Below are 25,741 nucleotides of genomic sequence, written 5' to 3' on the forward strand. Positions count from 1 at the left end.
TGTTGTCAGAATCTTCGTGTGTACGGCGGCTTGGCAGTATCAGGCCAACGCCACCCCCCGCCCTGCAGATCTGTTTGATTACGGCTCATACGTACGCTACGCTTTCCCCCATATATATAGAGGCCAGATATGGCCTGTTTCCCTAGTCATCATCATCATTCATCGATATTAGGCCTATTTTTCGCTCTTTGCTATTGTATCTTGGGCTTATAGGCATTGATTTGCCGTTCCGCTGTGTCCCGTAGAGACGCCACAATCGTACCGATCATTAGCGCGCTCCAATATATAGCCACAGGGGGGGTGCAAATATCCACTCCCTTTGATTTTGAACGAAAGAAAGGTATTAATATATACTCATATAACTTCCCCTGGCTCCCGCGACCTTAAATCTAAATCCAATCTCTCAATCTATATCCAGTCCCCCACGCATCAAGTTTCCAAGTCATAAGTCCCGCACCCGTCAGGATACTGAGATCATCCTCGCCATCGAGAAACCTCATTGCGAGGCAATCTCCGTCCAGCTCAAGGCTCATCGGCTTTAATGCTACAACCAAACCTTGATGTGCATTAGCATCACGCTTCACTTCACTGGCATTGCCGTTGCCACTATTATCGATAACGTCACTTTCATCCCGATCGGCCAGGCGGCACTGCATAGTAGGCGGATAGTATCCATCAACATTCCTCTTGAGGACCTCATTCGGTTCAAGGGGCCAGATATGCACTCCCTTCCCACTTGCGACGGCAATTCGAGTCCCAAGTCTCGAATAACAGATCAATCCACCCGAACGCGAGCCAACTTGATCAAAATCTAGTAGCTTCGCAACGACAGTCCAGCAAGGATAAACCTCTCCATCGTCAGAATGGCTGTAGTACCCGAAGTTATCTTGTCTGCATTGACCGTCAGATCGAAGTAGATACGCTGTGGTCAACATGGTATCATTCGGTTTGTACGCCGTAACGCCAAAGGCAAGACAACACCACCCACATTGCGCCCCTATTCGTGGCCCTATTCGTAGATGAGCCCGGTAGAAAGGGTCACCGACTTCAAGCTGCAGCGTTCTTCGGCAGTTAGGAATTCTAACGGCGAATATGTTGGGTGAGATACGGCTCACTTTGAATTCGTCCCAGTGGTGGAACGTAATGACTTGAGACTTGTTGTGTATAAGAGACGATAAGTGAAAGTAGTACAATTGGGATCTATCGTGGTCATAAAATATCCGACTAATGGGCTCGGGGGTCGCGCGGTTGGAGCCTGACCAGGCCAGCCTTTCCTCTGGCCGAGACGTCGGGATACCCCAGTACCCTTTGTAAGAAATTTCACAAGAGAGGTATTGCATGTCTTGAGTGTATTGGAGTTAGCTTCCTAGCAAGCGCGAATTTCAGGATCTAAACATACATTTGCACCCATTTGAGTTCATAACCCTGCCGTAATGTGGGCGATGCAAGAATAGAGCCCCATGAGTATCATCAAATTTCGGATGTTTCCAGGATATAGCCACGACATCCTCATTCAACGGTTCCATAGCACATGGCAAATAGTCGAAGCCCCAACCGGGGAAACGAGAAAGTGATTTAACAGACCAACTTTTGGCACATCTGCTCCATTTGTAATGCACGAGGTGTATGTTCGAATCAAAAAAAGCCTGCATCGGATCATCTTCACTCCCCACAGGTTGATGGGTCTGACAATAACTCATCTCGTTGGCTGGCTTGTATCGCTGCAACACACAAATCACACGGTCATCAAAATGACAGGGAACAACATGTTATTCATTTAACGGAGCAGTTCACGTTCATCGTGGTGATGATGTCATATCCTCACACGCTTGGCTGAATTCTAATCTCCTCTGCATCATTTTTGGGTTGCGGCGTGGTCTTGAGTTGCACGGCTTTTAAACGATAGTATTTATCAGCCAACCGGCATATGTAGAGATATATAAAACAACCACTACGGCTGCGGCCTTAAATGGTTGAAACTGCATGGCGTCGATGACGAAAGCTACACAGGAGCTTTTTGCATCCACCCTGGGGTTACTTCCATGCACTTGTATACCGCAGGGAGCCGGAAGTATTATTCGAAAAAAATACATAAATAATCTGCATAGTCTGATGGTAAGTTTGCAAATGGTTTCGCCAAGCAAGTGTGTCAAGAAATACATATACGTGAGGCGAGGTAAAGTTACATATGAGTCACCATCACCTAAATCAAGGGTGGGCGGCATGGTTGACAAAGAGGAAAAGAATAAAAGGCGCGAGAGTACCTTGAACGTTCATGTTCTGAGTATTCTACCTTTAGACTGACTTGCTCTACCACTCGCAGTTCATTCAAAAGCTCATCAATATGACCGAGAATCCACGGACATCGACAGAGTATAATATGAATGTTTCGGAGGAGGAAGCGCGGCACCTAACAAAATCCGGTGAAGCGTCTCAATCATCCCGAGGCAAGAAGCGAGAAAACACTCTTACATTGAAACTTCCAACCGATACTGAGGTTGCCCAGCTCGAGGCGTCTGGCGAATCATCGCAGAAAAGCCGGCCTATAACTGGGCAAATTTTGAAAGAGTACGAAGAAAAGCACACATCGTGAGTACCCCACGAATAACCCTTGAACTTTGACTGAGAAGGGTAGTAGTGCCAAATGAGGTCAGTTGGCGTGGATGCGCATTTCCAAGTACCGTGCCCCATCCCGAACGAAATGGCTGCCTCTTTGTTCATGGGCTGCCTTCTCCAACTACGTGTTAGATTGCGATAATGACAGAATTTGACTTGGTATCATATGTGTATGTATTAAGGTGCATAGAGCTTCACCGCATCTGAGAAACATCACCGGCTTGAGGCCAGTTACTTTTATCCCACTCGTTTTGCGCCCTAGTCTCGGATTCCCTTAGCTTTCGTTGAACGAAGGCATCCATTTCCTTATGCTCATCGTCGGTGAATTGGATTCTACTCGCAAGCAAGGCTATTCTCTGCTCGTGTGTTTCTTCCCCGCCGAATATCTTTCGGTCAATGTAGGGCCAGATGATGTCTAGAGCCCAGCTTTTTCGTAGACCGTAATTTACCCAGAAAGCACCACTGTTCCAGCTATTATACATCCTTTCCGAGAGTCGCTCTTCCTCAGATAGTCGTCCATCGCGAATCGCGATATCTTCATGAGACACCATTGCACGAAGAAAGATCTTAAGTCGTGAATCGTAAGTGGCCACCCAGTCCGATATCCCCGACGGCCAGTCTTCTGGTGTCTCCAAAAGTAGCCACCATGGAGGGCTGTATGTGAATTCGGAGGGTGCAGTGTACGTAAATTCCCAGTCAATCACGGCGACGACCTTGGAGTTCTCATCGAGAAGTATATTTGTTGGCCGGAGATCGTCACAGAAAAGCTTGAACTCGCGGTGATCCGGAGTATCCTCGCACGTAAGCTTTGACTTTTCTGCGAGTTTAAGCAGTATCTTTCTGATGGTGTATTTGTTGCGGCAATCCTCCTCCGACTGTATGGCATCGTTACGCTGTGTAGATAGATGTGTATAGTTAGATTCAGCGAGGCTATAGAGATAGTCAGATGTGGATGCAAACGTAGATGACGGCAGCGCATTCTTGGGGTAGCCGCCGAGTTGGACAAGCTCGTTCATATTCATCGTCAAGGGACGTTTCGTGACAACCCAGTCGTCAGGCCCAGCAGCCAGGCAGCCAATCTTGCTAAAGGACTGCCTGGACAGCTGAAGCATGATGTCTGCCATCTGCCCATACAAGAGCTCTAAAGTCGGTTCATCAATATCGGGGTTAAGCATTGGCCGGTCTTCTCTAGCATAGCCGGGTTTCCTCAACTTTGCCGTAAGGTTGGATGCACTGCTGACGAACTCCATTAGGATATACGGGCCCATCTCACAGGGAGCTTGCATACCCCAGTCAAGGATATTTGGAACAGGAATGCTGGTATTTGCTTTGATGAAGCGCATAACAGCAACCTCTGCTTCGGTCTTCTCCTCTGGAAACATGCTTCGTCCGGGGGACGCGAGGCGCAGAAGGGAGGCAAATCCATCATCGAACTCCATGCGGTAGCAGAAATTAAAGGCACCAACGCCTATTATTCGAGCACGATCGTTGGGCCGAGACGACGGGTATTTCTCTGCCATAAATTCGGTGATCGCCATCAGAACGTCCGGACTCGACGCTTTCTTTTTAAAAGCGTCAAAGACCGCGTCGCTTTGTTCCCAAGATATATCGTCATATAGCATTTGCATTTCGGCGGCTATAAAGCAGTCAAAAAATTAGCTTCTAGATTAAGGGATTGTTCTCTAATGGATGGGACGTTCAGAAAGTAAGTCGATCGAATTTTATCACGTGAAACAACCAGCGATATTGACCAACGGGAAGTTTTCCGTTGCAGTCAGTCAGTCACGTTATTCGCAAACACATGGATCTCTCCTCAGCTAACACGTGATTATCTTATTGGCCGTTTCAGGAGAGCCCACGGAGTGATTCCACCAAAAGCGATATTGATCGTTGACTACAAGATTTCGCGGTCTGAAGGAGTTTAAAAGTAGATTCTATTAGTCCTTTTTGGGTAGCGATTGCAGTTTGACGATGGTTTAAGCGGAATTACTGAAGATAAGGAAGCTTTTATATAATCTAGGGCGGGGAAAGTATCCTATGCCGCTGCCCATGAGTCCTGGCTTAGCCCCCAAGATGATCCCGTTTTACTACGAAGCATTGATTAGAGTTGGCTCCGATGTAATAACCATAAGATATGGGATACTAGATAACGCTAGCACGGAAATAGGATTCGCAACAAATTGTCATTGTATAGGGGCAAGGGTTCTGGATTAAATTGGCTGGCCATCAATATACTAAGCACTAGTACATCCCATTCCCAGTAGGGCGGAGAGTCCATGTCTGCATTTGGGTCGTATATTTGAATCAATTTTCCTTTTCCAGTTACTTGTCGTGGGTATTTCGTTTCCTTGAATAGCTTCGTTTTGATATATTCCCACTCTCCCTTCAAAGCCAAAGTCCCCATCTAGAGTTATGCGTTGGTCAGGTTAAGCAAAAGAACAAGTTTCTAGGTCACATACCTCTGCCATGATAATGAAGAGATGATTTATCTTAACTACCTGCGGCGTATGTGTGAAATTGATAGTAAGGCTGTTTTGTTCACAATGGGAGGGTTTACAATGCGGTGTGAGACAAAGTAATGGCGAAGTGATCGCAAGGTCGAGGCGACCACGTGTATAGGCTTGGCCGGTTTGCACATTTAAGTAATCAATATAACGGAGTGTCAATGAGCTTGACTTGGTGGATTTTTATCGTTATAGTGGGCTCCTAGACTTGATAGCGCAATGCGGACAGAAGTGACAGGATACAATGTGATCAATAGGCGGGGAGGCGAATGGGAATTAGATACCAATGCGTTAGGTTTGTCGAGTAATGAATGGGTTGCTCCCAAGGCTTTTTTGCAAGAGTTGTTTTAGAGGTTATTGACCCGTGACATTTTGCCAAGGAGTAAAATATTACGTAATTAAAGCCGGAAATGAAAAGAACTAGGGGTAATTTTAAAGGTGGAAGGAGAGTAAAACTCTAGCTACCTACCTAGGTATCTAGCTACATGTTTAGTTGCTCTTGTAACTTGCTTCGCAAAGCCATAGCCTCGGAGGCTATCTCTCCATCCACCAACCTAGCACCCAGGCAGTCCCGTGACTCAAACGCCCTCTGGCAAAAATCATCATCGAACTCGTGGCTCAGATCCTGCCAGGCACGAATCTCATCATATTCGGTATACTGCTGGTCGCAAGTTTTATCCGGCGAACCGTTCACTCTAGCCTCGTGCCATTTTTTCCACTTGAGGAACTTCTCCACTCCACTCGACTGCACGCGGCTCAGGAATGCTTTTCTTAAGCATGCTTGTTGTTTCACACCGCACTTGAACCTTTTTGCCGTCACAGATACGTATAAATACCTTTACCCTGCACGGTCAGTGCCAATCAAGGCCAACGTGAATAGAATGCGGAGCTTACAACGTCGGGTCCGTCGGGTCAAAGCTAGAACGCGCAGAAGGGTATAAGCAAGGTGACTTCGCTGCGGGGTAGAGGTTGGAGTTAATAATTACTAACCTTGGTATTTCTATAAGATACGCTGCGTTAACCGCTATATTTGCACGGCCAACGACCTCCATTACTTGGGCTACCGGTTCGCGGTACAACGATTCGTCTCCGAGCTTATACCATGTATGCTTTGAATTCCCTAAGAGGACGGTTCCTTCCTTATCCACGACGGACCAGAAAACCTTGAAACTATGGGGGTTGGACCCCGTGTCTCGCTCCGACTCGGATAGGCGGTAGGCAGGCATGATGTGCAATTAGTCTGTTTTTAACCCGGTGTGTTGATACAGGAAGCCATCGAGATAGGAAGTCGTAGGGGTTTATATACAAGAAAAGGGGGAGTACTGGTTAACCACGACGGATGTTTGGGACAAGGCTTGAGGCCCTCGTTTTGCAGTCGTTCCACCTCAATCCTATAACTAGGGTTCCACCCAACTCGTTCACGGCCTTGTACTCCAGCCTCGACGCGAGCTTCGTTTCCTTGTCCGTCTGCGTGTCCGGCCATAAGGAGTTAGTGAAATACTCATTAATTTCTGTACTAAGCCGCTGGGCCCAAAAGGATGCGCCCTCTGGGTCTCCGAATAATAAGTTACTCGTGAATTCCTTAGTAACTCATCGGACCTAAACAGGTTTACTTGATATTTTCTCGTTACATAGAAGCATGAAGAGAAATTGGATAATGTATCTCTGCTCAAGGACCACACAGTGCAAGTACCGGTAGGACTATCGGGGAGGCCGCTTGCGCTTGTCCCCTCTCTCCTAAAAAGTGGGTGACGGAATCTAGAGGTTGATTTGAAGAGCAGTCGTGTAAATTTGTGTTGTCTCAGAGTACCGGGAAAGGAATCGGGCTCTACTTCACAAAAACTTAAAAAGTAAGAGGACAATATAAAAAGTCGGCCGGTATACAACAACAAAAGTATATGGTCTGCAGGATAACCTTGTTGAATCTGCTGCTAGGACAAAAAAGTGGGAAAGGTTTATGGGATCAGTGATAAGGAAAAATCCACAAGCAAAGGATCTCCCTAAGCTGGACAAAAGGCAGAGGATGCCCAGCAAATGGAAAATAATTTATAGATTGACGCTTCTCGCGGCTCGCGCCATATACACAAGGGATGGCCTGTCGTTCACCTGCTATCTAGGCATGCACAATGACGTCCTTCCAGGGGCTTAAGGGTGGAAGTGTGTAGATGGATTCCCAGATTCTCCAGCCCGCATATGTCCTTCTCCAACACCCATACCCGTAGTCTCATATCGCGTTTCATATTGCTCGTGTGTAAGAACACCGTAAAATCCAACGTGTATTTCATCTTGCCTTCGCGAGGAAAGCGAGCACGTTCAAGTCGGCAGTCGTAGAATGTCCCATCCCTGCTATGCTGGTACTTGTCGTCAAGCTGTATTTTCCGCCTTCTTCTCAGGCAACCAGCAATGAGGCATTGGCCATAGTATCTCTTCATGTCGCCGCCAATTTCCCTCTCGTTTTCCAACAGCATGGCTCTGCGGAGACTGATAAACCGTAGCGGGAGATAAGCACTCGACCAGGACTTTTGGTATTTCTCCAACACCACCGCCAGCAAGGGAGCGTCGACGGTCAACCCGAATCCTCCCCTTTCAAGAAATTTTCGGAATGAGGCGCGGTTGGCCACCACCATGTCTCGTGGATCAGACGGATTATGCCACAAGGTGAACGGTTGGTCGATTAGGAGAGTGCGGATGTATGGGGCGTCGTCTACCACTGTAGGCGGGCCAGATGTTGGAGAAAGAGGGCTGTCTTGACCATCATCGTGGCGGTCTAAGGATAGGAACTGCATGGGGAATGAATTATGTGTCCGGCAAAGTATCACCGCGCGAGTAGGAGAGTTGAAGATTTATCATAGGCTGATATTTTGCCTTGTGGATAAACTGGGCGGCATTTTGCTCCCTTTATGCCTTGAACGATTCAGTAGCTTCAAGCTCATCGCCCCTTTGAGACGTAGGATTTTTTCCATATGGTGCCTTGCAGGCTTCTGCTCTGCATACTTGGTCTGCAAATCTCAATTGGACGAGTTCAAAACATGACCGCCTTCCGCCTGATAAGGTTTGTCAGAATGTGTGGCATTCGAGCCGAAACATTAAGGGCGACGCGACTGACCCGCAGCAGACAGATTGGCTTCAAGTACCAGGGGGTAAGTGGTGCAGATAGGCCAGCGATTGCATCGAGGATACATATTGGCCGATGGAAAGGCAGAAATATGTTAGGTATCGATGCGTCAGGCTTAGATGGTGGAATTTTTGAGACGGACAACCACTATTTGGCAAAAGTCGCTCAACCGACCCTACCATATATGATCTCCAAAGCAGACATGCCAAGCCGGCAAAACGCACACGTGCCTCGGAACCGCCCCTCTTCCCCCTCCATAAATTGTCTCGAGAATAATAAATACCTCCCTAACCGCAATTTCTAAAATATTGCCATCAAAATGGGCTTACTACCATCAATCGATCACCTTGAACAGAGGAATCTCGCTAAATCCGGTGATGAAACGATAACTGACTTGCTTCTCAAATTTTCTATATACCTTCGGGGAGCAAAGGTAGAGGAAAGGAAAGAGGGGGAGGCTGCCGCGAAGTTTACCCCGACAAACGAGCTACATGATGCCATTGCGCCACTATTATTTGCCCTAGGTGCTATACCGGTAAATCTAATATTCTAAGAAATAATAAACCCGGCTAACCCATTACCCCAGGGCAAACAGGAATACAATGTGTGGCGCATATACCAGCCAACGACAATTATCTTTTCTCCCAGCTCGGCAGACATAATCCCAGCCAACGTTGGAAACGCAGCATATATCGAGAATAAGCCGCTAAGGTTTGGAGAATATACGCACCTTACAAGAAAGGAGTTGCTGAACCCTGGTGCTGAGCCAGCAGATATTATTGCTCTTCTCTAATCGAAAATATCTGAAGGGCCAAGTATACCCTGGATAAAAATCGATGGTGCAGTTGAAACGTCGGTTTCAAATTTACCACTGAGAGTTAAAGGCTTCAATGAAATGTCTGTATCCTTCATGAGATTTGGCATCAAGATACCAGTATCTGAGTTCTCTGGGTCGTTTTGTATTGTATCTACCATGTCAGTACCATAAAGCTTTAAATCAACTGGGTTACTCACTTTGTTCAGCGAATAGAGCCACCTCACGTGCTCTTGCTGAATTTGCCTCACTTTCACTGGCATTCAATTCTTGTGGATTGACAATAGAAGGATCCAATGCCCGATTCGTTTCCCTTCCGGCACAGGTCACAGTTGCATTTACACCCGACGCAGCTAGCGTATCGTCTAACTATAATTAGCCAAGATGCACAATGCATGAAGAATGTATTATTACCTCGCTCCATCTGCCCATCCACTCTATGTCCTAACGGATCTGGGCATTCGTGCCGGCCGGTTTCTGTTGCCGAACTTTCCTCCATAGGGGGGTATGTGGGAGTGCCGCTGGCGGAAAACTCGTCGCCTACACAACAGGTTAATTGATTCTCTAGGACGCTTGTATGGGCTCATTACCTTCTGTCTCCTCGCTTGATCTCCTTCGCTGCGATACTCGGCGCTGGCTACTATTGCCCGCCGGGTAGGGTCGTTTCTGCTTGTTCGTCTCCTTCGCGCGAGTCTCGGCAGCTTCCGCAAGCGCCTCCAGCCCCCGGGGATTATAGGTGTTCGGGTTCATTTCGGGGGATGGGGTGGGGAAGGCTGCCTCGCTGCGACCTCTTGAGCCGACTTCAGGGTGAGGTCCATAGCCACTAGGATCGGATTCGTACCCGCCTGATGACGACGAGGGCGAGCACTGAGCCTCTGCGGTGCTTCCAGGGCTGTCGTTGATGCTGGAGCGAGCCGTCGTCTCCCCCTGTGAAGGGAGAGGAGGATCCTCTGCAGGTGTGTTCGCGCCACTTGACGCATACCCGGCAGATGGTATTTCGTAGGATGGCCCGCCTCCATCTCCTGTCGAGTTGACCCCCTCGGGGCTGGGCACATAGTCGCCTGGACCATTGGCCCGGTGAGGGTTGCGATATGCCGTCTCCTTGTCCGACCTCGGAGCGTAAAACCGCTCGTATGTCCGGAGGGTGTCGTTGTAATTGTGGGAAAACCGCTTACAGATATCCTCAAGCCTTAAGCACCGTTAGTTCAGGATCATAAGGTGAGGGAGCCGGACATACGAGACAAGTTTCCCAACCTGGCGCTTAACCAAACAAGGAATGGAAATGCACATCTGATCGTCACCCAATGGTACAGGTTTTCCTTTCGCTTTGACTCCCATGATAAAAGCTTCCACGCTCTTATTGTTTGCACAGATAGTTTTGTATTGTGCGGGGGTTTGACCATCTATCCGTCATTAGCTATCTAGCCTTGAGCCATGTAATTTGCGGGATGGAGACATACACCTGTAGAAAAGTTCAGCGGCCCTGTCTCCCCAACCTTGCGCCATAAGTTCCAGCATACATTTGAAAGCCCAGCTTCCTCCTCTTCGATACTCCACGAGAGTTATATCGGTTAACTCTGCGCCATCGTCGCAAATACAAGCCCTTTGTATCGAGTTGACACTGTTGGGTTCGATCCCAGCCTCCAACAGCACAACACACGTCAAGGATACGATGAGAGCACGGAATAATAGTACGTGTCTGATGGTGGCGTTCTTCCTTATCGCTCGGGAGGTATACGCAGCATAGTCATATATCTCTTTTTCGCACGAGTGGTTAAAAGTAGGAGCAGCAACAACCCGAGCTTTCCCATCTTGTTCGCCCCCTTCATCATCGAACAAAACCTCATTGTGAAGCAGTAGCCGGTTTACCTCCTCGAAAGTAATGGCTCCAGACGTGCTCCAAGAATCTGCGTTCGGAATATCGGAGAGAAAGCGATTCAGCTGGGCTCTCCACCTACCGTCATCCCGCGCGGGTTTTGGCGGGCCGGGAGAGATAGTTGGATCGTAAAAAATGAATTCCAGAGGAACTTTGTCTCCCGCATCGGGCTCGTTTGTGGTAATAAGGCTACGTTCGGTTCGATGGTAGGAAGCTTGGGGAGGGCGATTTGTTTCGATCGCAGAAATTGAACCATCTTGAGCTAGGCGGATCTGCTTGCCTGGAGTTGCGGTAAGATCGGAGAGAAATTGCAATGGAGGTCCAAGTCTCATAAGTAGCATTCGCTCTAGAAATCCGCAATATTGATCCACGTCGCCCTCAAAGACAAAGAGTCGCTGTGAAAACATGTCCAGAACCTGTGGCATGATAATATCGCTGCGCAGTAACTGCGCACCAAGCGATGAATCCTGGAGAATCAGTTTTGGCGTTAAACCCAAAGGAGGCCTGAACAAGTTCAGGCCTCCTTTGGGTCTAGTAAAGGGGTAAAATAATCACACGGGAGGGCGGGCCGGGGGGGGCCGGAATATCCACGCACAAGTGGCCCCGCCACCAAACCCAAACTTACATTGAATCCTTGGTCTGGCTTGCCTGAGATGTGACTTGGGCAGATCATCAACGAAATAGCAGCTAGCACACAAATTCAAGGCCACCTTACGAAGCCTGTACGAAGCCCGGCCCAGACCATTCTGCCGACTCGCAAACGGCCCAGCACTTTCGGCTTTACTATCAAGAAACGGCAGATCTATCTATCCATGATCTTGGATGCGATCTATAAAGCAAGTTCACCGCTCTCGGGTTTTTGGACGCCTTTCTGCCTCGCATCCTTCCCTCGACGGTGCCTCCCAGCCTTGCGCCCACACATGATCTCCTATCTTCGTCGCCTGGCGGTCCAGTTGACAAGATGTCCACATTTGATATCTTCTGCTGCTTTCCTTGGCGGGCCGAGCAGCCTCCATCCCCTTACGCTATCCAATATCGACATGCCTTTCCATCGTTAGGGTCGAACGAAAGATCGTCTTTCCTTTCGGACAAATACTGCCCTCCGCCACCCATGTCTACCGGCGGCTGCCCATGCGACTTTACCCCCTACTTTGAGGCGAATTCGGAACGTACAGCTCTACCCAAACCGCCCCCACCTTCCCCAAGAATGGACGCACTATCAACAGATGTGGTGCACCTCAATAGCTACGCCCCATACGAGTGCGAGCAAATCGGTAGCTCCACACCCGATCCACGTCACCCGCCGAACCCACCAAGCGCGGACGAAAGAGCACAGGCGGCGCACGGTTCTTTTATGGACCTTCGAAGCTCCCGGCAGGAAAAATGGGATAAACTTTGTAATAAGTTCTCGAGGCAACCTACCCCGTCGGGCTGGCGGTATATCTCGTGAAGTGGCACGTGTATTTTTCTTCGTTTGTCTGTTTTAACAGAATGGTTTCCGATATCTCTTGTTCTTTACTACCATCCAGCCCGGTGGTGTTCTATTTCGGGGAATACTACAACCCTTACTGCTATACGTACTGCGAGTGAAAACGTGTTATTGCTTGCTTGCCTTCAATCCTCTCGTTCGTTACCGTCCTGTGTGACAAAGATGCATGTCCCTCGCCGAAGGTTTCCGATGAGCCTCACTTCGTGTTACGTAATAGGGAAGGCGTCGATCTGTCATCTGACCCACACGCTTGACTTCCGGGCGGTTAAATGCTCCATAGCGTCCGTGAATGTGTCTTCCTCTGCGCATTCATACGTCCTCTATATCAAAAGTTATCAGCTCCCAGCTTCTCTACCAACTATCCACGCTCAACGTATTATATATCATACAAGCATCCTCAGTCAACTTTGTATGAAGCCGCTGTCATCTATATTACATCCCGAAACAACTGACAGATCCACGTATATATGCCAACCTGCTCGCTGGCCCTTCTGCTACCTACCACGCCGAGAACCCTGTGTCAATCCAGGTATCGCCCTCGGTGCTGACGCTCGAGCTCTTTCGACACCTGGGGTGCCTCTCTTTTCTTTCCATGCACTGTGGATTTCGACAAATACACTCATTGTTGTTCCACCGCTCAATGCACATAGCTAGACGCATTTCCCCAACCATTTCGTTTTTGAGGAAGGCTTTGCGCACGTCTTGTGGGGCCGATGGCTTTTTCGCAGCTACGCCGTTGAATCTTTGGCTAAGCCCAAGACGCGTGTTTTCTGCGTCGTCTGGGTCCAGGAACACGGAACTATCGAGAGCGGGCTCGCTTGGGACCTCGTTGCGGTTCGGAGGCCTGCGGGATGGTAAAACACATTCTATCATTCCAGGCATGGAGCCGTGCAACTTTGGCCGGACACGACGCGTTGGTAGCTTATTGCGGCGCTTTGGCGGCTGCTTCATCGCTTTGGCGGCGGTTGGGGCTTGGGTACGCCGGTGGTATCGTATGCTCCGCGGGCGTCCTCGAGAGGATAGGTGTTTGGGATCATAAGTATAGATGCTCGATCGGGAGGGAGATGGGATTGGTAAAGCACGACGACGGCCAGAAAATCCACGGCCTTTATATCCCATTCTAAAGAATCTAGACGTGATTGTCTCTAGAACTAGACTACAAGGGAAGTTGCACCATAAACCGGTGATCATAAGTAACTACTATCCAAAGCTTCAAGCAAGCAAATAGGGACTGCAACCGCAAACGCCAACACCCCTGGGGAAGGAGATTCCAAGGCGCTTCCCCGGTCTGGGACCCTCGTGTCCAATATGGCGGAGTGGACGGCCCAGGGCTGTATACAAAGCCACAGCAACTACAAATGGCTATTGGCGCATTGTGTTCGAGATCATCCCGGACCGCCGAGTGAGACCAGGGCAATCTAAGTCGGTACCTTGCTTCTGCAAAATGGCTTGATGATATTACTCTACAGCCCCATTGAGGGAGGCGCGTGTCATTTGGGGAGCACCCTAGCACACGATGCTCGCCGCGATCGCCTAAGGCTAACAAGCCAGGATCATCGTTTAGCAGTCTACTTATTTAAAAGATTATGCCTCTAATTCATTTGCCTTCAGGAGAGTAAGTCCGTCTTTTCCACATGTGTACGGAGTACCCATCCACAAACCACAGCGCCTTCGCTCGACCTGTGCCTGAGTGCGCTGCGATTGGCTTTGACTCAGTTCCCAAGGTATGTTTGCCAGTCACAGACCTTTGGCTGATCGGTGGCCCGTACTAAGCTACTTTGTTTCGGACCACCGAAGTGCCAGCATGGACGGATATTCCTACGAGCAAATGGCGGCCCAAGTTTCGAGGAACGATCAGGAGACTCAACCCAAGGGGTATCCCTGTCACGACTGCAATCAATTGTTCACCCATGCCAGTGGTCGCCAAAACTATATTAATTACCACAACAGGCGGTACACCTGCAATATCTGTAAGAAGCCGCTTTATTCAAGCCGAAACTTGGAGAGGCACAAACGGATTTGCAATGATTGGAACCCTAAGCACGGGTATAGGTGCTGCAACCAATGGTTCTCGAATCTAAGTCGTTTCAGCCATCACAAAAGGCGCCGTTGCCCTAAGAACAGACCTGAGGAAACGACCCTGGATCAACCCGTATCGACCTCCGTACCGGCCCAGAGGCCCAGAGGCGGCGACGACGGGGTGATTCAACCTGTTGACCCAGCTTCCGAGCGTATAGCCGCGTCCCCGAGTCCGTATCCACCGGGTTTGAAGGACGGCTCCCGCCGCCCGCCTCCCCACCCCGATCCGAAGGGTGGAAAAGGCACAGAAATGGGCCTGATACCTTCCCATACCAGCTTCCAGTACAGTTGTTCTCCGGGCGGTGTCCCCCAACATCTGCCCCCCCCAGAGCGTAATCCCCGCGCACAAACAACCGACCCTCAGGCATATCAGCTGCGTGCGCCACTGCCTTTGCGCGTGAATACTAACAGACGATATCGGGAGGTAGTACGGCCACGGGAATAGGCACAGGAAACGGTGTGGTGGGGGCTGGCAGGTTGATGGCGTCGGGGGAACGGCTTTTCATCAAGAGCTGCCAAGAGATAGAAAGTATCATGTAGTTAACTAACCTACCTTAACATTCTATGACGTTGCATATGTACCTGCCCTGCGGTTGGATGCTTGGGATCGCTTGTGGGAAGCTGTCCAATTGGGGACTCAGACGCCGTATAACGTATATGTTCTCAAGCCACATTTCCGCTGCCCATCCGGATGGCGCTTGAATATCCGCATCAAGGCATCCGTAGGGATTCGAGCTTGTAGCAAGGGTTGGCCTCTGCAGCTTTTCTTTTTGGTCCAGGCCCTTGAATCTTTGCGTTGGTTGGTAGCTTGTTTCTCTTCTTCCTTCTGCCAACCGTTTCTGTATCGTACACCATGACCGACCGGACTTCTCCGTACAATATCTGTGCTGCTACATGGGCCTTTTACTCATGCTGGCACCACCTACTCCTTGCCATCTCGTGGAATACTGCAAATGACCGGAGCGTGCACATAGGAATGCACAATACGGAGTAGATCAGCAAGGGAAGGGCCGCATGCCAGCTTTGGTTCCGGGCCATTGTGCGTAGCTAGAATCCTGCGGAAGCAGGGCTGGCCGTGTATATAATGCGGCATCCTCCTGCTCCTTCACTGCCCACGATTGAGTCAAGCCTTAGACTACTTTCCCAAATTGAATCAAACTAAATTTTTTTCGAAAATCTTCACCATGGTCGTCACCAAGGTCACTATTGAAAGGGGTAGCGGTGATTTCCCTACTGAAAACGACGAGGTGAAGGTCGCATATACTTGCTACCTTGAAGATGTTGGAAATCCAGAGAACTATTGTAAAGGGAAGCAGTAAGTTCCCTGCTACCGACACTCTTCGAAGACATTATTGACCTTTCTCATAGGGTTGTCCTCCCAGGGCAGCCGGGCGATCTCATATTTCGCATTGGGGATGAAAAGGTTGTTCCCGGTATGTTGACATCGACCACCCGATTAAGTACAGTACTGAAGATGGTCTTCTCTCCCTAGGGTTTCAAGAGGGGGTTTCGCGTATGAAACTTGATGAGCGGTGCATCTTGACCATTCCTAGGTAGGTTGTGTTCCCATCTATGTTTGCAACGGCATGACTCGTTAGCTGACCCAAGGTATCAAGTGAATGCGCATATGGTGACAGGTAAGATGCTCCCCGGTTCTGAAGGCATCATGCTTATACTTTTAGGGGATTCCCCGGGTGTATACCGCCCAACGCGGCTCTAGTTTGGTATGAGTTCCAATACTGTGAACCTTTGGCTGAAGCTAACGGTTTATAGTGAAGTCCGCCTTTGGCAGATCGATAAAGCGCCAGCTCCAGTCTATGGCTGCACGTATTGCCGTAAGCTCTTCGATGCCAAGGATGACTGGAGTCGCCACGAGTTTGCCCACCTAGATGAGGATGATAATATCGGCGAGAGATGGCGGTGCCGCGAACCCAACGAGGCCGGTGGAGACTGCGCCAAGAAACTTCGCTCGATGCACCTTTTTGAACAGCATCGCCGGGATGAGCATGGTATGGACGATACCCCGAGGGAATGCGGCGTGGAAAATTATATGGGGGGCGACTACCACACTCGCTATTGGTGTGGCTTCTGCAAGAAGCTTGTTTCCAATACCACGAAGGGTTTCGAAGCTATATCAGAAAGAAATACTCATGTCGCGCGTCACTTTGAGAATGGGAGTACGATCAAAGAGTGGGTGCACTAGTAGTCTGTTAGTTAAATAGTTCAAGTGGATAATGTGTCATATTTCGGTTTTAAAGCTTGAGAATGGGAAAGGGGAAGCCGTGGGAATAATTCCGTGCCAATGTACCCCATTGAAGGGTCGCCTGTGTCAGCGTATAATCTTGAGTTCAACAGACGGTTCTGGAACCTTTTGCACGTGATCACGCACGACGGTGCTTTCCTCGCGACGCTTTTGAATGTACGACATGCCTATCTATCCTTAATCAAGTCGTTCGCCTGTAACGGCTCCAAGCCAGATCCCTGGCCTCGAATATCTTCTATACCCGCTCGTTTCATCATCTCCTTTTGGCCATGGAACCTGGAACCTGCGAGAAGTGCCTAAGCCGCAGGACAGACCCTCTGCATGACGCAGCCAGGTTTCTCTGCATCTATTGCTGCATGGTATGATTACTACGTGCATGTTGGGTGATCTCTTACTTTGGGAACCGAATATTCCTCCTGAGGCTAGCCAGTTCATTCTTAAAGATATACTGCTTGAATTGGACTTAATTACAGAAACAATGGTTCAAAATCGCCCACCTCCCCAGCTGCCTGAATCCGAGGACATGCTGATACCCTGAATCTATGCGAGCCCGGTCGCCGGAGGAGCTATCTATTCCTGGGATTTGACAATTCGTTCCTCAAGTCTTCTTATCGAAGCCTTGACAGTGACAGACCAATCGTCAGTTACGATGTTGCTGGCGCGCACTCCTTTGTGCGGCCCAGACTACAAGGCATGCATCTGAATCTATAATAGTCAGTTTTTCGCCGTGAAGGGATGCTTGATGGGAACACACAGCTCTACAGAGTGATTGTTTTTGCAGTTGCACACGCAGTTGCATTTCTTATGGTTCCATTGAGTAGACGGTCTTGAAGACTCGGTAGCTTCTATAATATCCTCGTCAGAAGCCAGCGTTGTGATAAAAAGACCTTGTAGTCTCTCGTGAAGGCTCTCAATAGAGAAACGTACCATCGTCAGCGATAGCAAGCTTCTTTCCAGAGGCTCTCTCTTCGGATTCAAGGAAGTCTTGATACTCTTGCGTGCTGGTATCTGTTCCCTTTATCGTATCGCTCTGCATGTCGCCTTTACTCTTGTCAAGGTCTCTAATCCGTTGTATCAACGTAATCTTTTCCGTGGTCAGCATAAGTGCTTTTAGGGGGATTCATATGACGTACTCTGATACTATCAAAATTGATAGCGAACTCATGGGCCGTTTCATCACATCCAGACATGATCTCCCAACTATCCCTTGCTCCCTGGAGATAAGTTTCTCTATCTTCGTTTTTAGCTGCAGGCCCAGACATAAACTGGATCAGCTCCGCAGAAGGTTTCTCTTTGGCAAGATTTGCGCCAAACTGGCATACAACCGCTTCGAGCCGCATCATTCTATCACGGGAAAGCTCGTCCACGATGACTTTCAGCTCTTCACGTTCGATCCGGAGGTCAAGGTGAGTTACAATTGCTTGCAGTGCAGGGACGGCGAGACGATAAATGCGTCCAGATTCGGATATTGAAATTGATGCGGGACGCATCATTGTCCGTTATAAAGCGAGATACCCAGCGAGTTGTTGACAGTAGGGAGATTGGAATTGATCTTGTTGAAGGTTTATCTCTGGCCTCAGAACTTGGGGGGTATCTCGTCCCTTTTATGTCTCGAAAACACCCCCCCTCATCCCTCCGTCCTGTGCTATTCCGTTGTTGGCAAACCATGATAGTAGCGGCATGCAGGCGCCTCAAGCCCGGATGCAATCAAGTTCTAGCTTCGACTGTTATCTAGGGGGTAGGGTACATTCCTGTTTGTTTCCTATATTTTTATTACTAGCTGTTATTTTCTATATTATTTTGGGCTATCATTGTCTGGGTATCAGGGGCCCTATGCGAGACATGTGGCGTGGTAATTAGTCGCAATTCAATAAACCGTGTGAGCCATTCCAGATATCCAGCCTAGACAACTCGTTTCCCCAATATATAAGGGGTGCCCTTGGACGATATGCCTCCAAGGTACGACCCATCATTCGTCCGCTCCTGAGCTCAACGGCCGCGGCCCGCATGATAACGAAGAGATGGTAGACAACACTTACCGGTTGTTCGAGCGCGATACCCGCCTCCAGCCAACCGGCCACTGCTTCTTCTCTATACTCCCCGAAAATCTGAAGACCGAACGGGTGAGCGTGGATTCATCGGCTCCTCCAGAAGAGACCGTGGCTTGGATGCTGATGGACCACGATGCCGTTGCGGTAAGACAAGAATGGACAACACGGCGGATCTATACGGATAGGAAGCTCTGCGGGGTTCCAGAGTTGGTGTCGGTGATATTGATTCAGCAACCACGAAGGTCGGCGGTTATCGTTCCTCTTCTGAATCATAGGGATCCTGGACCTAGACCGGAGAAAATAGACGTTCTATACCTGTGAGTGGAAAGGGTCAAAGGTGTTACCAGCGAATATATCCCTAACTGATAACGATAATAGAGTTGTTGCAAGATCAGCGATAGGTAAGGACCCGGATATTGTGAGCATCAACATATCTCACCTTACCGATCTCATGAGGCTTGCCATCCACGTGATACAACATAGAGAGCTAAAATCTCATCTGTGCGATCTCTACACAAAGTCATCCGAAACACGCGCTGCTCGACTTATTATCGCAATGGTCCGAGGGTACCTCCGAATCAGGCGCTGTAGCACCCTCCAGTTTGCTGCCTCGCCCCGGGTATCGGAAGCAGCAGCTACAGGGAATGACGGTCCGCACCCGTGCGAAAAATGCTCTGAAATATTTGGTTCAGAGGAAAATCTTCTACAACATCATACCAGAGTTCACCGCAAGGAATATTTTACCTGCAAAGTGTGTTTGAAAACCTTTAAATTTATGTGCTATCTTCGACGACATACCGAGGGGGCTCATGGAGACAAAATATTCAAGTGCAGACAGTGCGATTCAAAGTTTTCAACCGCAGAAAGATGCCAGATCCATATCCAATACGCTCAGGGCGCGAAAATGTTTCCGTGCGACAGATGTCCTAAAAGTTATAGTTATCAGCCACAGCTTCGACGACATGTGAAGAGGGCTCACTCATAACGAGGCACCGTGCGAGCTGTGTTCTGCGAAGCTGCCCGAATACGGCCTGAAGCGATATCATGCTACAATCCACGGCGGAGAGTATTGGTCAATCGAATACTCTGTCGTCTCATCTTGTTTACACACAGAGTGGCTAATCGCTAGAGATGACCTCCATATATCCTAGTGCCTACGCGGAGCGTTATCTGGACGCGCTTGGTTTTGATCAGCATGGCTACAAGCTTATTTTGTTTACACCTCTACAAGATCCAAGTTCCTTTCTCCGGGTCATATCCTGTACAATATACTTAATTGCTTTGATAGCCGAAAACTATTCACCTATACTTGCTTGGATTTTTGGGGCTCATGGAGTCCCAAATCGGGTGTGGACATATTCACAGTCATGGACTATATTGAACGGTCGTTGGACACTCACGCTTAACACGAATCTGGAAGGGTGTATAAGGAGCAGAGCTGCCTTGCGGGCGGTCTGTACGAGAAAGTCGGTGCGGCTGGGGACCAAAGTGTACCTATGATACCCCCCTCGTAGAGAGAGTTAGTGACTCGCACCGGTCGGCAACGGCGTCTGGGCGGCCGAGTGTAAGGAGTAAAGGACGGTGAGGCCGTCGAGCCTTGGATTGTCTGCGTTAGACCAGCTGCCTTCGGTGAGATGGCCGTGCCTGGTGCGTCCATAACGCTGGTCAGGCCCGCGGTGGCAGCATCTAAGCTCTTGACGGGTTCTGCGGCGGGTTTTAAGCTGGCGGTACGCGCCGGGTTGAGGGGTTCTGAGGCCTTGGCAGAGCGCTCTTTAGTCACTGGTGGGCCCAATGTGGTGGAAGGCACATACCCTACAGGGAAAGACAGCAAAACTAGTCGACTGAGATTTCAGCATGACTCTATTTAATCTATTATAGGTAGCTTTGAACTGACGGATCTCAGCCAACTGAACCAGGGAGCCAGATGTTACCCTCTAAGTTACGTAACTCAAAGGGCAAAAACCCGTCCTTTCGTTGGAAATTTCCGAAGAGGACCCCTGCAGCACGTGACTGAACCACCAGCACTGGTTGTATGAAACGGAGGCACCTTTATCTGACAAGGCCACGCTTCTACTCGGTGTACCATTTCAATAATGAGGAGTCACATCCTATAAGGAGCTGATGATGGGTACGGCCGCAGCATATTTTGTAGTATTGTGTCTTTCAATAGAGAATCAGATAGTGATCGCCCTCAGTAGGCCCATCTCATATTTGTCTGGGATACCATTCAACTCTTCTCGTTGGATATGATTTTGGAGTTGATTCTGCTGGTTAAGGCAAATCACAATTGCTTGTAGTGCAAGGACTGCGTGGCACATATTTCTCAGCCTTGGTTATAGGGTAATGGTGCGTAGATAAGGGGTAGAGAATGTCTGTCTCGAACAAATAAACCGCGATGTTTCTTTTCCCCTTTTACAATCCCTGGGAACTTATTCTCTTGGCCCTGCTGTCTTCAGCTTCATCGACTATGCACAACCTTGCACTAATTTATTTGTGGCGTTATAAGCAGGTGTAATTCAAGTCAATCTAAGCTACGGAATACGCATGCCCCTACTTTTATAACCACCATACGGGCCGCCATGTCCTAGAACCCCGAACTGGGTCTGGGTTGTTACAGTGTAGGAATATATCTATCCCCCCATCAACTGGGCGTCCAACGCAAACTTTCCCTTTCCCTCATGCTCTAAAGGTTCCAGCGCCTTCAACCCATATGACTTCGAGTACGTACGGGCGTACTACTATTATCCTTCCTACCTATATCGAACCGGCGTTCAAATGTGGCTCATGTGTCAAGAGTTTTTACACCGAAATAAAGCTTCGACAACATATCGGTCGAATGCACGTCAAGACGGCGTTCGAATGCGACCAATGTCCTCAGGAGTATTCCGATAGAAGTGAACTTCAGAGGCACACTGAAACTGTCCACTGCGAGAAGATGTTCGAATGCGTCCAGTGTCATAAGAGGTTTGCCAAATTTGGGCTTCAGGCTCATATGCAACGGGTCCACGGCGAGAGGTTCAAATGCGTCCAGTGTGATAAGAGCTTTTCCAAATATGGGCTTCAATCGCACATGCAACATGTCCATTGCAAGGGATTTAAATGCATCCAATGTGATAAGAGTTTTTCCGAAAAAGGACTTCAATGCCATACGAAACGGGTCCACGGCAAGAAGACATTCAGATGCGGCCACTGCGATCGGAGCTATAGCATCAAAGGCGAGCTTCACCGGCATAGTCAAAGGTCCCACGGCAGGAAATCTTTCAACTGCGGCCGGTGTAAATACAATCAGTGTGATACGGGCCATCACACCGAGCAAGCGGTTCAGCAGCACATCGGTGGGGTTCACAGTGAGACAACGCAACTTGAAGCAACTGATCAAGCAACAACCCAGCACGAGGCGGCTACAATCACAGAGCCCCCAAACCACGGTACATTGAGAAGGATCAAGCGGCCGTGGGAGATCTGAGGCGTTAGGGACAGGGCGGGTATAATCCCCAGAATGCACACCGTGCTTTGTATTTATGTTATCTATTTCTTATCAATTTAATAATGGAAGAATCACGCCTACCACCATATCATCACATGATATCCAATGTAATTTCCCATATATGAACGATTAGGCACATGGTAACTTAACAGGAGCCTTCCGGCGGCGTGTTCGCCTCCTTCCACTCGATGGACAGCTCGTCGACTTCTTATCACACCTAGCTTCAAAGAGATCGTGCAGAGTTTCGAAAAACGGCAGCGGACCCGCTGGGCCAGCGAACTTAACGATCGACGGTGCGGTGTACCAGCTGCTTGGGTGGTCGGTCCCGCGGTCCGTCAGATCAAGACGAAGTAATCCTGTGTTGAAGAGCGATTCCGGGAGATCTTCGCCCAGCTCCCTGATAATCCAGGCGTCCTTTTCGCCAATAAGAGCGAACGGCAACTTGGCATACTCCGCCTTCAACTCTCTCACGACATCCTCGGAAATGGAAGCGTCATGGCCGCACTTGGCGAGGAGCGCGACCAGCTGCCTGGCGAGGGGGTAGGCTGACGGCGGCCGTCCACGGGGTATACGGGCGCTCGGTGGGCCCTTCACTGACTGGACAGACCATCCAAACGGGGCAGAACCATTCCAGATGTCCGTCAGGAGCTCAGTTGCTTCGAAGGGCGGCAGGCCATGGGCCACCGCCATCCCGGCGGGGATCAGCAGCTCTTCCAGGCCTGCTCCCATCAGAATCCCCCAGGCCCGTTTGAGGAGGCTGCGGGCGGTTGACCCCTTGAGCATAGGGTGGTGCGCGGCGAACATCACGTCCCGGACGATTGGCCCACATCGTCCTCGATTTGCAGTCTTCGAGAAGATCAGCTGTACTTCACGGCGGAAACCACTCATGATCTCGCCACCTGCCGCGAACGAGCACAGAGATGAGAGATTGGAGAACGACGGGTCTGCCTTGGGCGACGGGTTGAGGTTGGCAAAGGTTGGCTAGGCTTGCTAGGTGGGCTTCCATCGCGAGAAAGCACGGCGCGTCTGTCTCCGGCGACATGTCAGCTGGGTTGGGTTCGGCCATCGTGGTAGTCGTCGGAGCGGTTGTGGTTGTGGTTGTGGTGGTGGTGATAGACTTCGACGGGGCGAATGGTGCGGATCTTAAAGCCAGCGGTACGAGCCGGGCGGGGCTGGAGGGTCTTCTTGGCGATCCCTTTTTCGGCCGTTCGTGGATCATCAGCGTGCGGGAAGGCACATGCACTACAGGGAGAGAGAGGCAGCAGAATTAGTCAACTGCTATTTCAGATGCTACAGTACGTACAAACGAGTCTATCGAGGCGAGCGCTTACGCTTCTTGTCTCCCGCCTTCTTGTCTTTTCGGAGAATCGAGCGTCTCTGTTGCACGGATGCCCAGCTTCTCCCAGGTAAACGCTCCGCCGCCACTGCCTCAGTCAAGGGCTGACTGTCGTCCATCAGGGACAGGAGGAGGTTTATCTCAGCCTCAGACCATCGCGGTGCCGTACCTCGCCCGTCTGTGCAGCTCGCCGCTTTGTTGCACCCCGTAGCCTCAGGGCCTCCGAGTCTGTCGGGAGCTATACTGCCGGTCACCGCTGGGCTCCCCATCAAGTGGGCGACCACAGCCGAGATGATATCGGACCCCAGCGTCGACGCGTCCACCACGCTATCTGCGACCCTCCCATGCGCCTGTGCATATGCCTGTATATGTTCCGTGATACAAGGGTGAACGACCGAGCTGACTCCAAGCGTCAGCGACACAATGGCGTCCGCCGGCAGGGAGGACGGGCCCGAGGGCGCGCGACAGGCGGACGGCGGGGGTATGGCGACCTTCTGCCGCTTTGATGCTACCGCAGCATCGTCCTCGCCCTCGCTGTCTACATAGCCACTGTCGCCGTCACCCTCGTTATCGTCTGCCTCTCGAGCGATGGGGGCCGATGGACACTGGCTGGAAGGGGCGTGCGGGGTGACACGGCGGACGGGAACCTCCACCGCCACCATGCGCAGCGGCCGAGACGATGATGGCGACGGTGACGGCGATGGCTCTCCCTTTATCCGCTCATCCTCGTCGCGGGGATCTGCGCGAGGCTCCAGAGCACCGCAATCAGGCAGTGGCTCAGTGTGCGCATGGCCTGCGGTACCCTGCGGGCCCTCGACATCGGTTTCGTCGTCATCCGAGTCGATCAGGATAGGTGCTAGGGCACGGATGGAGAGTCAGCAACGCAAGGAGAGAGAGGCTGTGATTCGGGAAAGGTCGGGGCGGGAAGGGAACAAGCTGCAAATCCTACCTAAAGCACCCCCGGGCGTCACGTCCGCCGGCGTCTTCGAGCGCAAGAGGGACGGTGATTCAATCCCGTCTCCAGTCGCAGACACCGCGGGTGAACACTCCAGAGGGGGGGGTTCTGGAATTTCGACGGTCTCCAGAATCTCTGCGTTTCCGCCAAGCTTGAATTGTGTATATTCGGTACCTGAGAAAGGCTCAAGGGACAGCTCGGGCACTGCAGACCGGTTAGCAAACGGCTAGGAGGATACACAGGCGTTCAAAAGGCGCTGAAGCAGGAGCCGAGAAATCAAGAGAGATTGGGTAGAGGGGTTGAGGAGCCGGCGAACGAACCTGAGCGAAGAGCCTGTTTAGATACATCATCCTCGACTGCGCACGCGGGACCATCACAAGATTCAATCCCGGAGTGCTCGAGGCCCGTTAAGTCAAGAAACTCGATATTTCTGAACGGGCATCCAAAATCAATCTGCTTCTTTGCGGACTGTTGGGCCCGTTCATCTGTGGATTTAGATTCAGGGACGGGAGAAAACTGGGGCTTGGGTGGCAACGGGTGCTGGGGGTGCGAGGAGTGCTGAGGAACGGCCTTTGGGAACAGCGCAGGACGTGGCCCCGCGGGTGCTGGTGCCGACAACAGTTTGAGGGGAAGGGAATCTGGTGATATTGGGAGGGACGGGGGCTGGAACGGGATGATCTTGTCTAGGCTGATGGCCATTTTCGCTTCTTTGAACTGGGCTTTCTTTCACGTCCTGTGGGATGAAGTAGATTGATTGATTGATTTGAGAACTCAACGATCTGTGGGAAGTCAACCCAACTTATATAGACGGTCTGGAGGAACAGGGCTCGCACATGTCGCTTGCATTTCCTGCCTCGCGCGGCCATCGCCGGCGCAATGTTCTGCACCTGGCCAAAGTCGCAGGCCGGACCCGCGCTGCATGCACATTCAGCTCAATGGGATGCATATTGGATGGCCATTCTTCTCCCGACGTCCGTTCGTATACGATCCAGCTCATCTAGCACGCACATAATCTCAAATTGAAAGCCTGAATGATTGAAACGGGCCAATCGAGCCTCCCCTGATCCCAATCACGCAACCTCCGCGAGGAATGGTAGGCAACGGCCCACACACACTCCTATCCTGGATCTCATGAAACACCAGCCCCGCACTCATC

General features: G+C 50.3%; 9 protein-coding genes across 9 annotated transcripts; 1 reads left to right on the top strand and 8 right to left on the bottom strand.

Moving 5' to 3' along the window:
- Positions 1 to 389: 389 nt before the first annotated feature.
- GIQ15_04329 (F-box domain-containing protein) lies at positions 390 to 1,340 on the bottom strand (the record flags this gene model as incomplete). The annotated part of the gene is made up of 1 exon (XM_033551746.1): positions 390 to 1,340. One exon carries the CDS (start codon positions 1,338 to 1,340, stop codon positions 390 to 392), a length of 951 nt encoding a protein of 316 aa, XP_033405476.1.
- A 1,470-nt stretch (positions 1,341 to 2,810) lies between these two features.
- Positions 2,811 to 4,244, bottom strand: GIQ15_04330 (uncharacterized protein; the record flags this gene model as incomplete). The annotated part of the gene is made up of 1 exon (XM_033551747.1): positions 2,811 to 4,244. The coding sequence occupies one exon, from the start codon at positions 4,242 to 4,244 to the stop codon at positions 2,811 to 2,813; it is 1,434 nt and encodes a 477-aa protein (XP_033405477.1).
- A 1,357-nt stretch (positions 4,245 to 5,601) lies between these two features.
- Positions 5,602 to 6,346, bottom strand: GIQ15_04331 (uncharacterized protein; the record flags this gene model as incomplete). Its single annotated transcript, XM_033551748.1, has 3 exons — positions 5,602 to 5,926; positions 6,015 to 6,038; positions 6,111 to 6,346. 3 exons carry the CDS (start codon positions 6,344 to 6,346, stop codon positions 5,602 to 5,604), a joined length of 585 nt encoding a protein of 194 aa, XP_033405478.1.
- Positions 6,347 to 7,222: 876 nt separating this feature from the next.
- On the bottom strand, positions 7,223 to 7,906 carry GIQ15_04332 (uncharacterized protein; the record flags this gene model as incomplete). Its single annotated transcript, XM_033551749.1, has 1 exon — positions 7,223 to 7,906. One exon carries the CDS (start codon positions 7,904 to 7,906, stop codon positions 7,223 to 7,225), a length of 684 nt encoding a protein of 227 aa, XP_033405479.1.
- A 1,118-nt stretch (positions 7,907 to 9,024) lies between these two features.
- GIQ15_04333 (uncharacterized protein) lies at positions 9,025 to 11,598 on the bottom strand (the record flags this gene model as incomplete). The annotated part of the gene is made up of 7 exons (XM_033551750.1): positions 9,025 to 9,203; positions 9,250 to 9,414; positions 9,464 to 9,589; positions 9,640 to 10,238; positions 10,287 to 10,452; positions 10,510 to 11,392; positions 11,551 to 11,598. The coding sequence occupies 7 exons, from the start codon at positions 11,596 to 11,598 to the stop codon at positions 9,025 to 9,027; spliced, it is 2,166 nt and encodes a 721-aa protein (XP_033405480.1).
- Positions 11,599 to 12,912: 1,314 nt separating this feature from the next.
- On the bottom strand, positions 12,913 to 13,365 carry GIQ15_04334 (uncharacterized protein; the record flags this gene model as incomplete). Its single annotated transcript, XM_033551751.1, has 1 exon — positions 12,913 to 13,365. One exon carries the CDS (start codon positions 13,363 to 13,365, stop codon positions 12,913 to 12,915), a length of 453 nt encoding a protein of 150 aa, XP_033405481.1.
- Positions 13,366 to 15,677: 2,312 nt separating this feature from the next.
- GIQ15_04335 (uncharacterized protein) lies at positions 15,678 to 16,696 on the top strand (the record flags this gene model as incomplete). Its single annotated transcript, XM_033551752.1, has 6 exons — positions 15,678 to 15,808; positions 15,862 to 15,926; positions 15,986 to 16,046; positions 16,110 to 16,130; positions 16,176 to 16,217; positions 16,267 to 16,696. 6 exons carry the CDS (start codon positions 15,678 to 15,680, stop codon positions 16,694 to 16,696), a joined length of 750 nt encoding a protein of 249 aa, XP_033405482.1.
- A 774-nt stretch (positions 16,697 to 17,470) lies between these two features.
- Positions 17,471 to 18,249, bottom strand: GIQ15_04336 (uncharacterized protein; the record flags this gene model as incomplete). The annotated part of the gene is made up of 3 exons (XM_033551753.1): positions 17,471 to 17,514; positions 17,684 to 17,840; positions 17,890 to 18,249. The coding sequence occupies 3 exons, from the start codon at positions 18,247 to 18,249 to the stop codon at positions 17,471 to 17,473; spliced, it is 561 nt and encodes a 186-aa protein (XP_033405483.1).
- Positions 18,250 to 21,589: 3,340 nt separating this feature from the next.
- GIQ15_04337 (uncharacterized protein) lies at positions 21,590 to 25,284 on the bottom strand (the record flags this gene model as incomplete). Its single annotated transcript, XM_033551754.1, has 6 exons — positions 21,590 to 22,208; positions 22,512 to 23,155; positions 23,205 to 23,536; positions 23,626 to 24,486; positions 24,580 to 24,789; positions 24,906 to 25,284. 6 exons carry the CDS (start codon positions 25,282 to 25,284, stop codon positions 21,590 to 21,592), a joined length of 3,045 nt encoding a protein of 1,014 aa, XP_033405484.1.
- Between the last annotated feature and the right edge of the window lie 457 nt (positions 25,285 to 25,741).

This window comes from Arthroderma uncinatum, assembly GCF_011692745.1.
Source record: "Arthroderma uncinatum strain CBS 119779 chromosome Unknown scaffold3, whole genome shotgun sequence".
NCBI classification, from domain to species: Eukaryota; Fungi; Ascomycota; class Eurotiomycetes; order Onygenales; family Arthrodermataceae; genus Arthroderma; species Arthroderma uncinatum.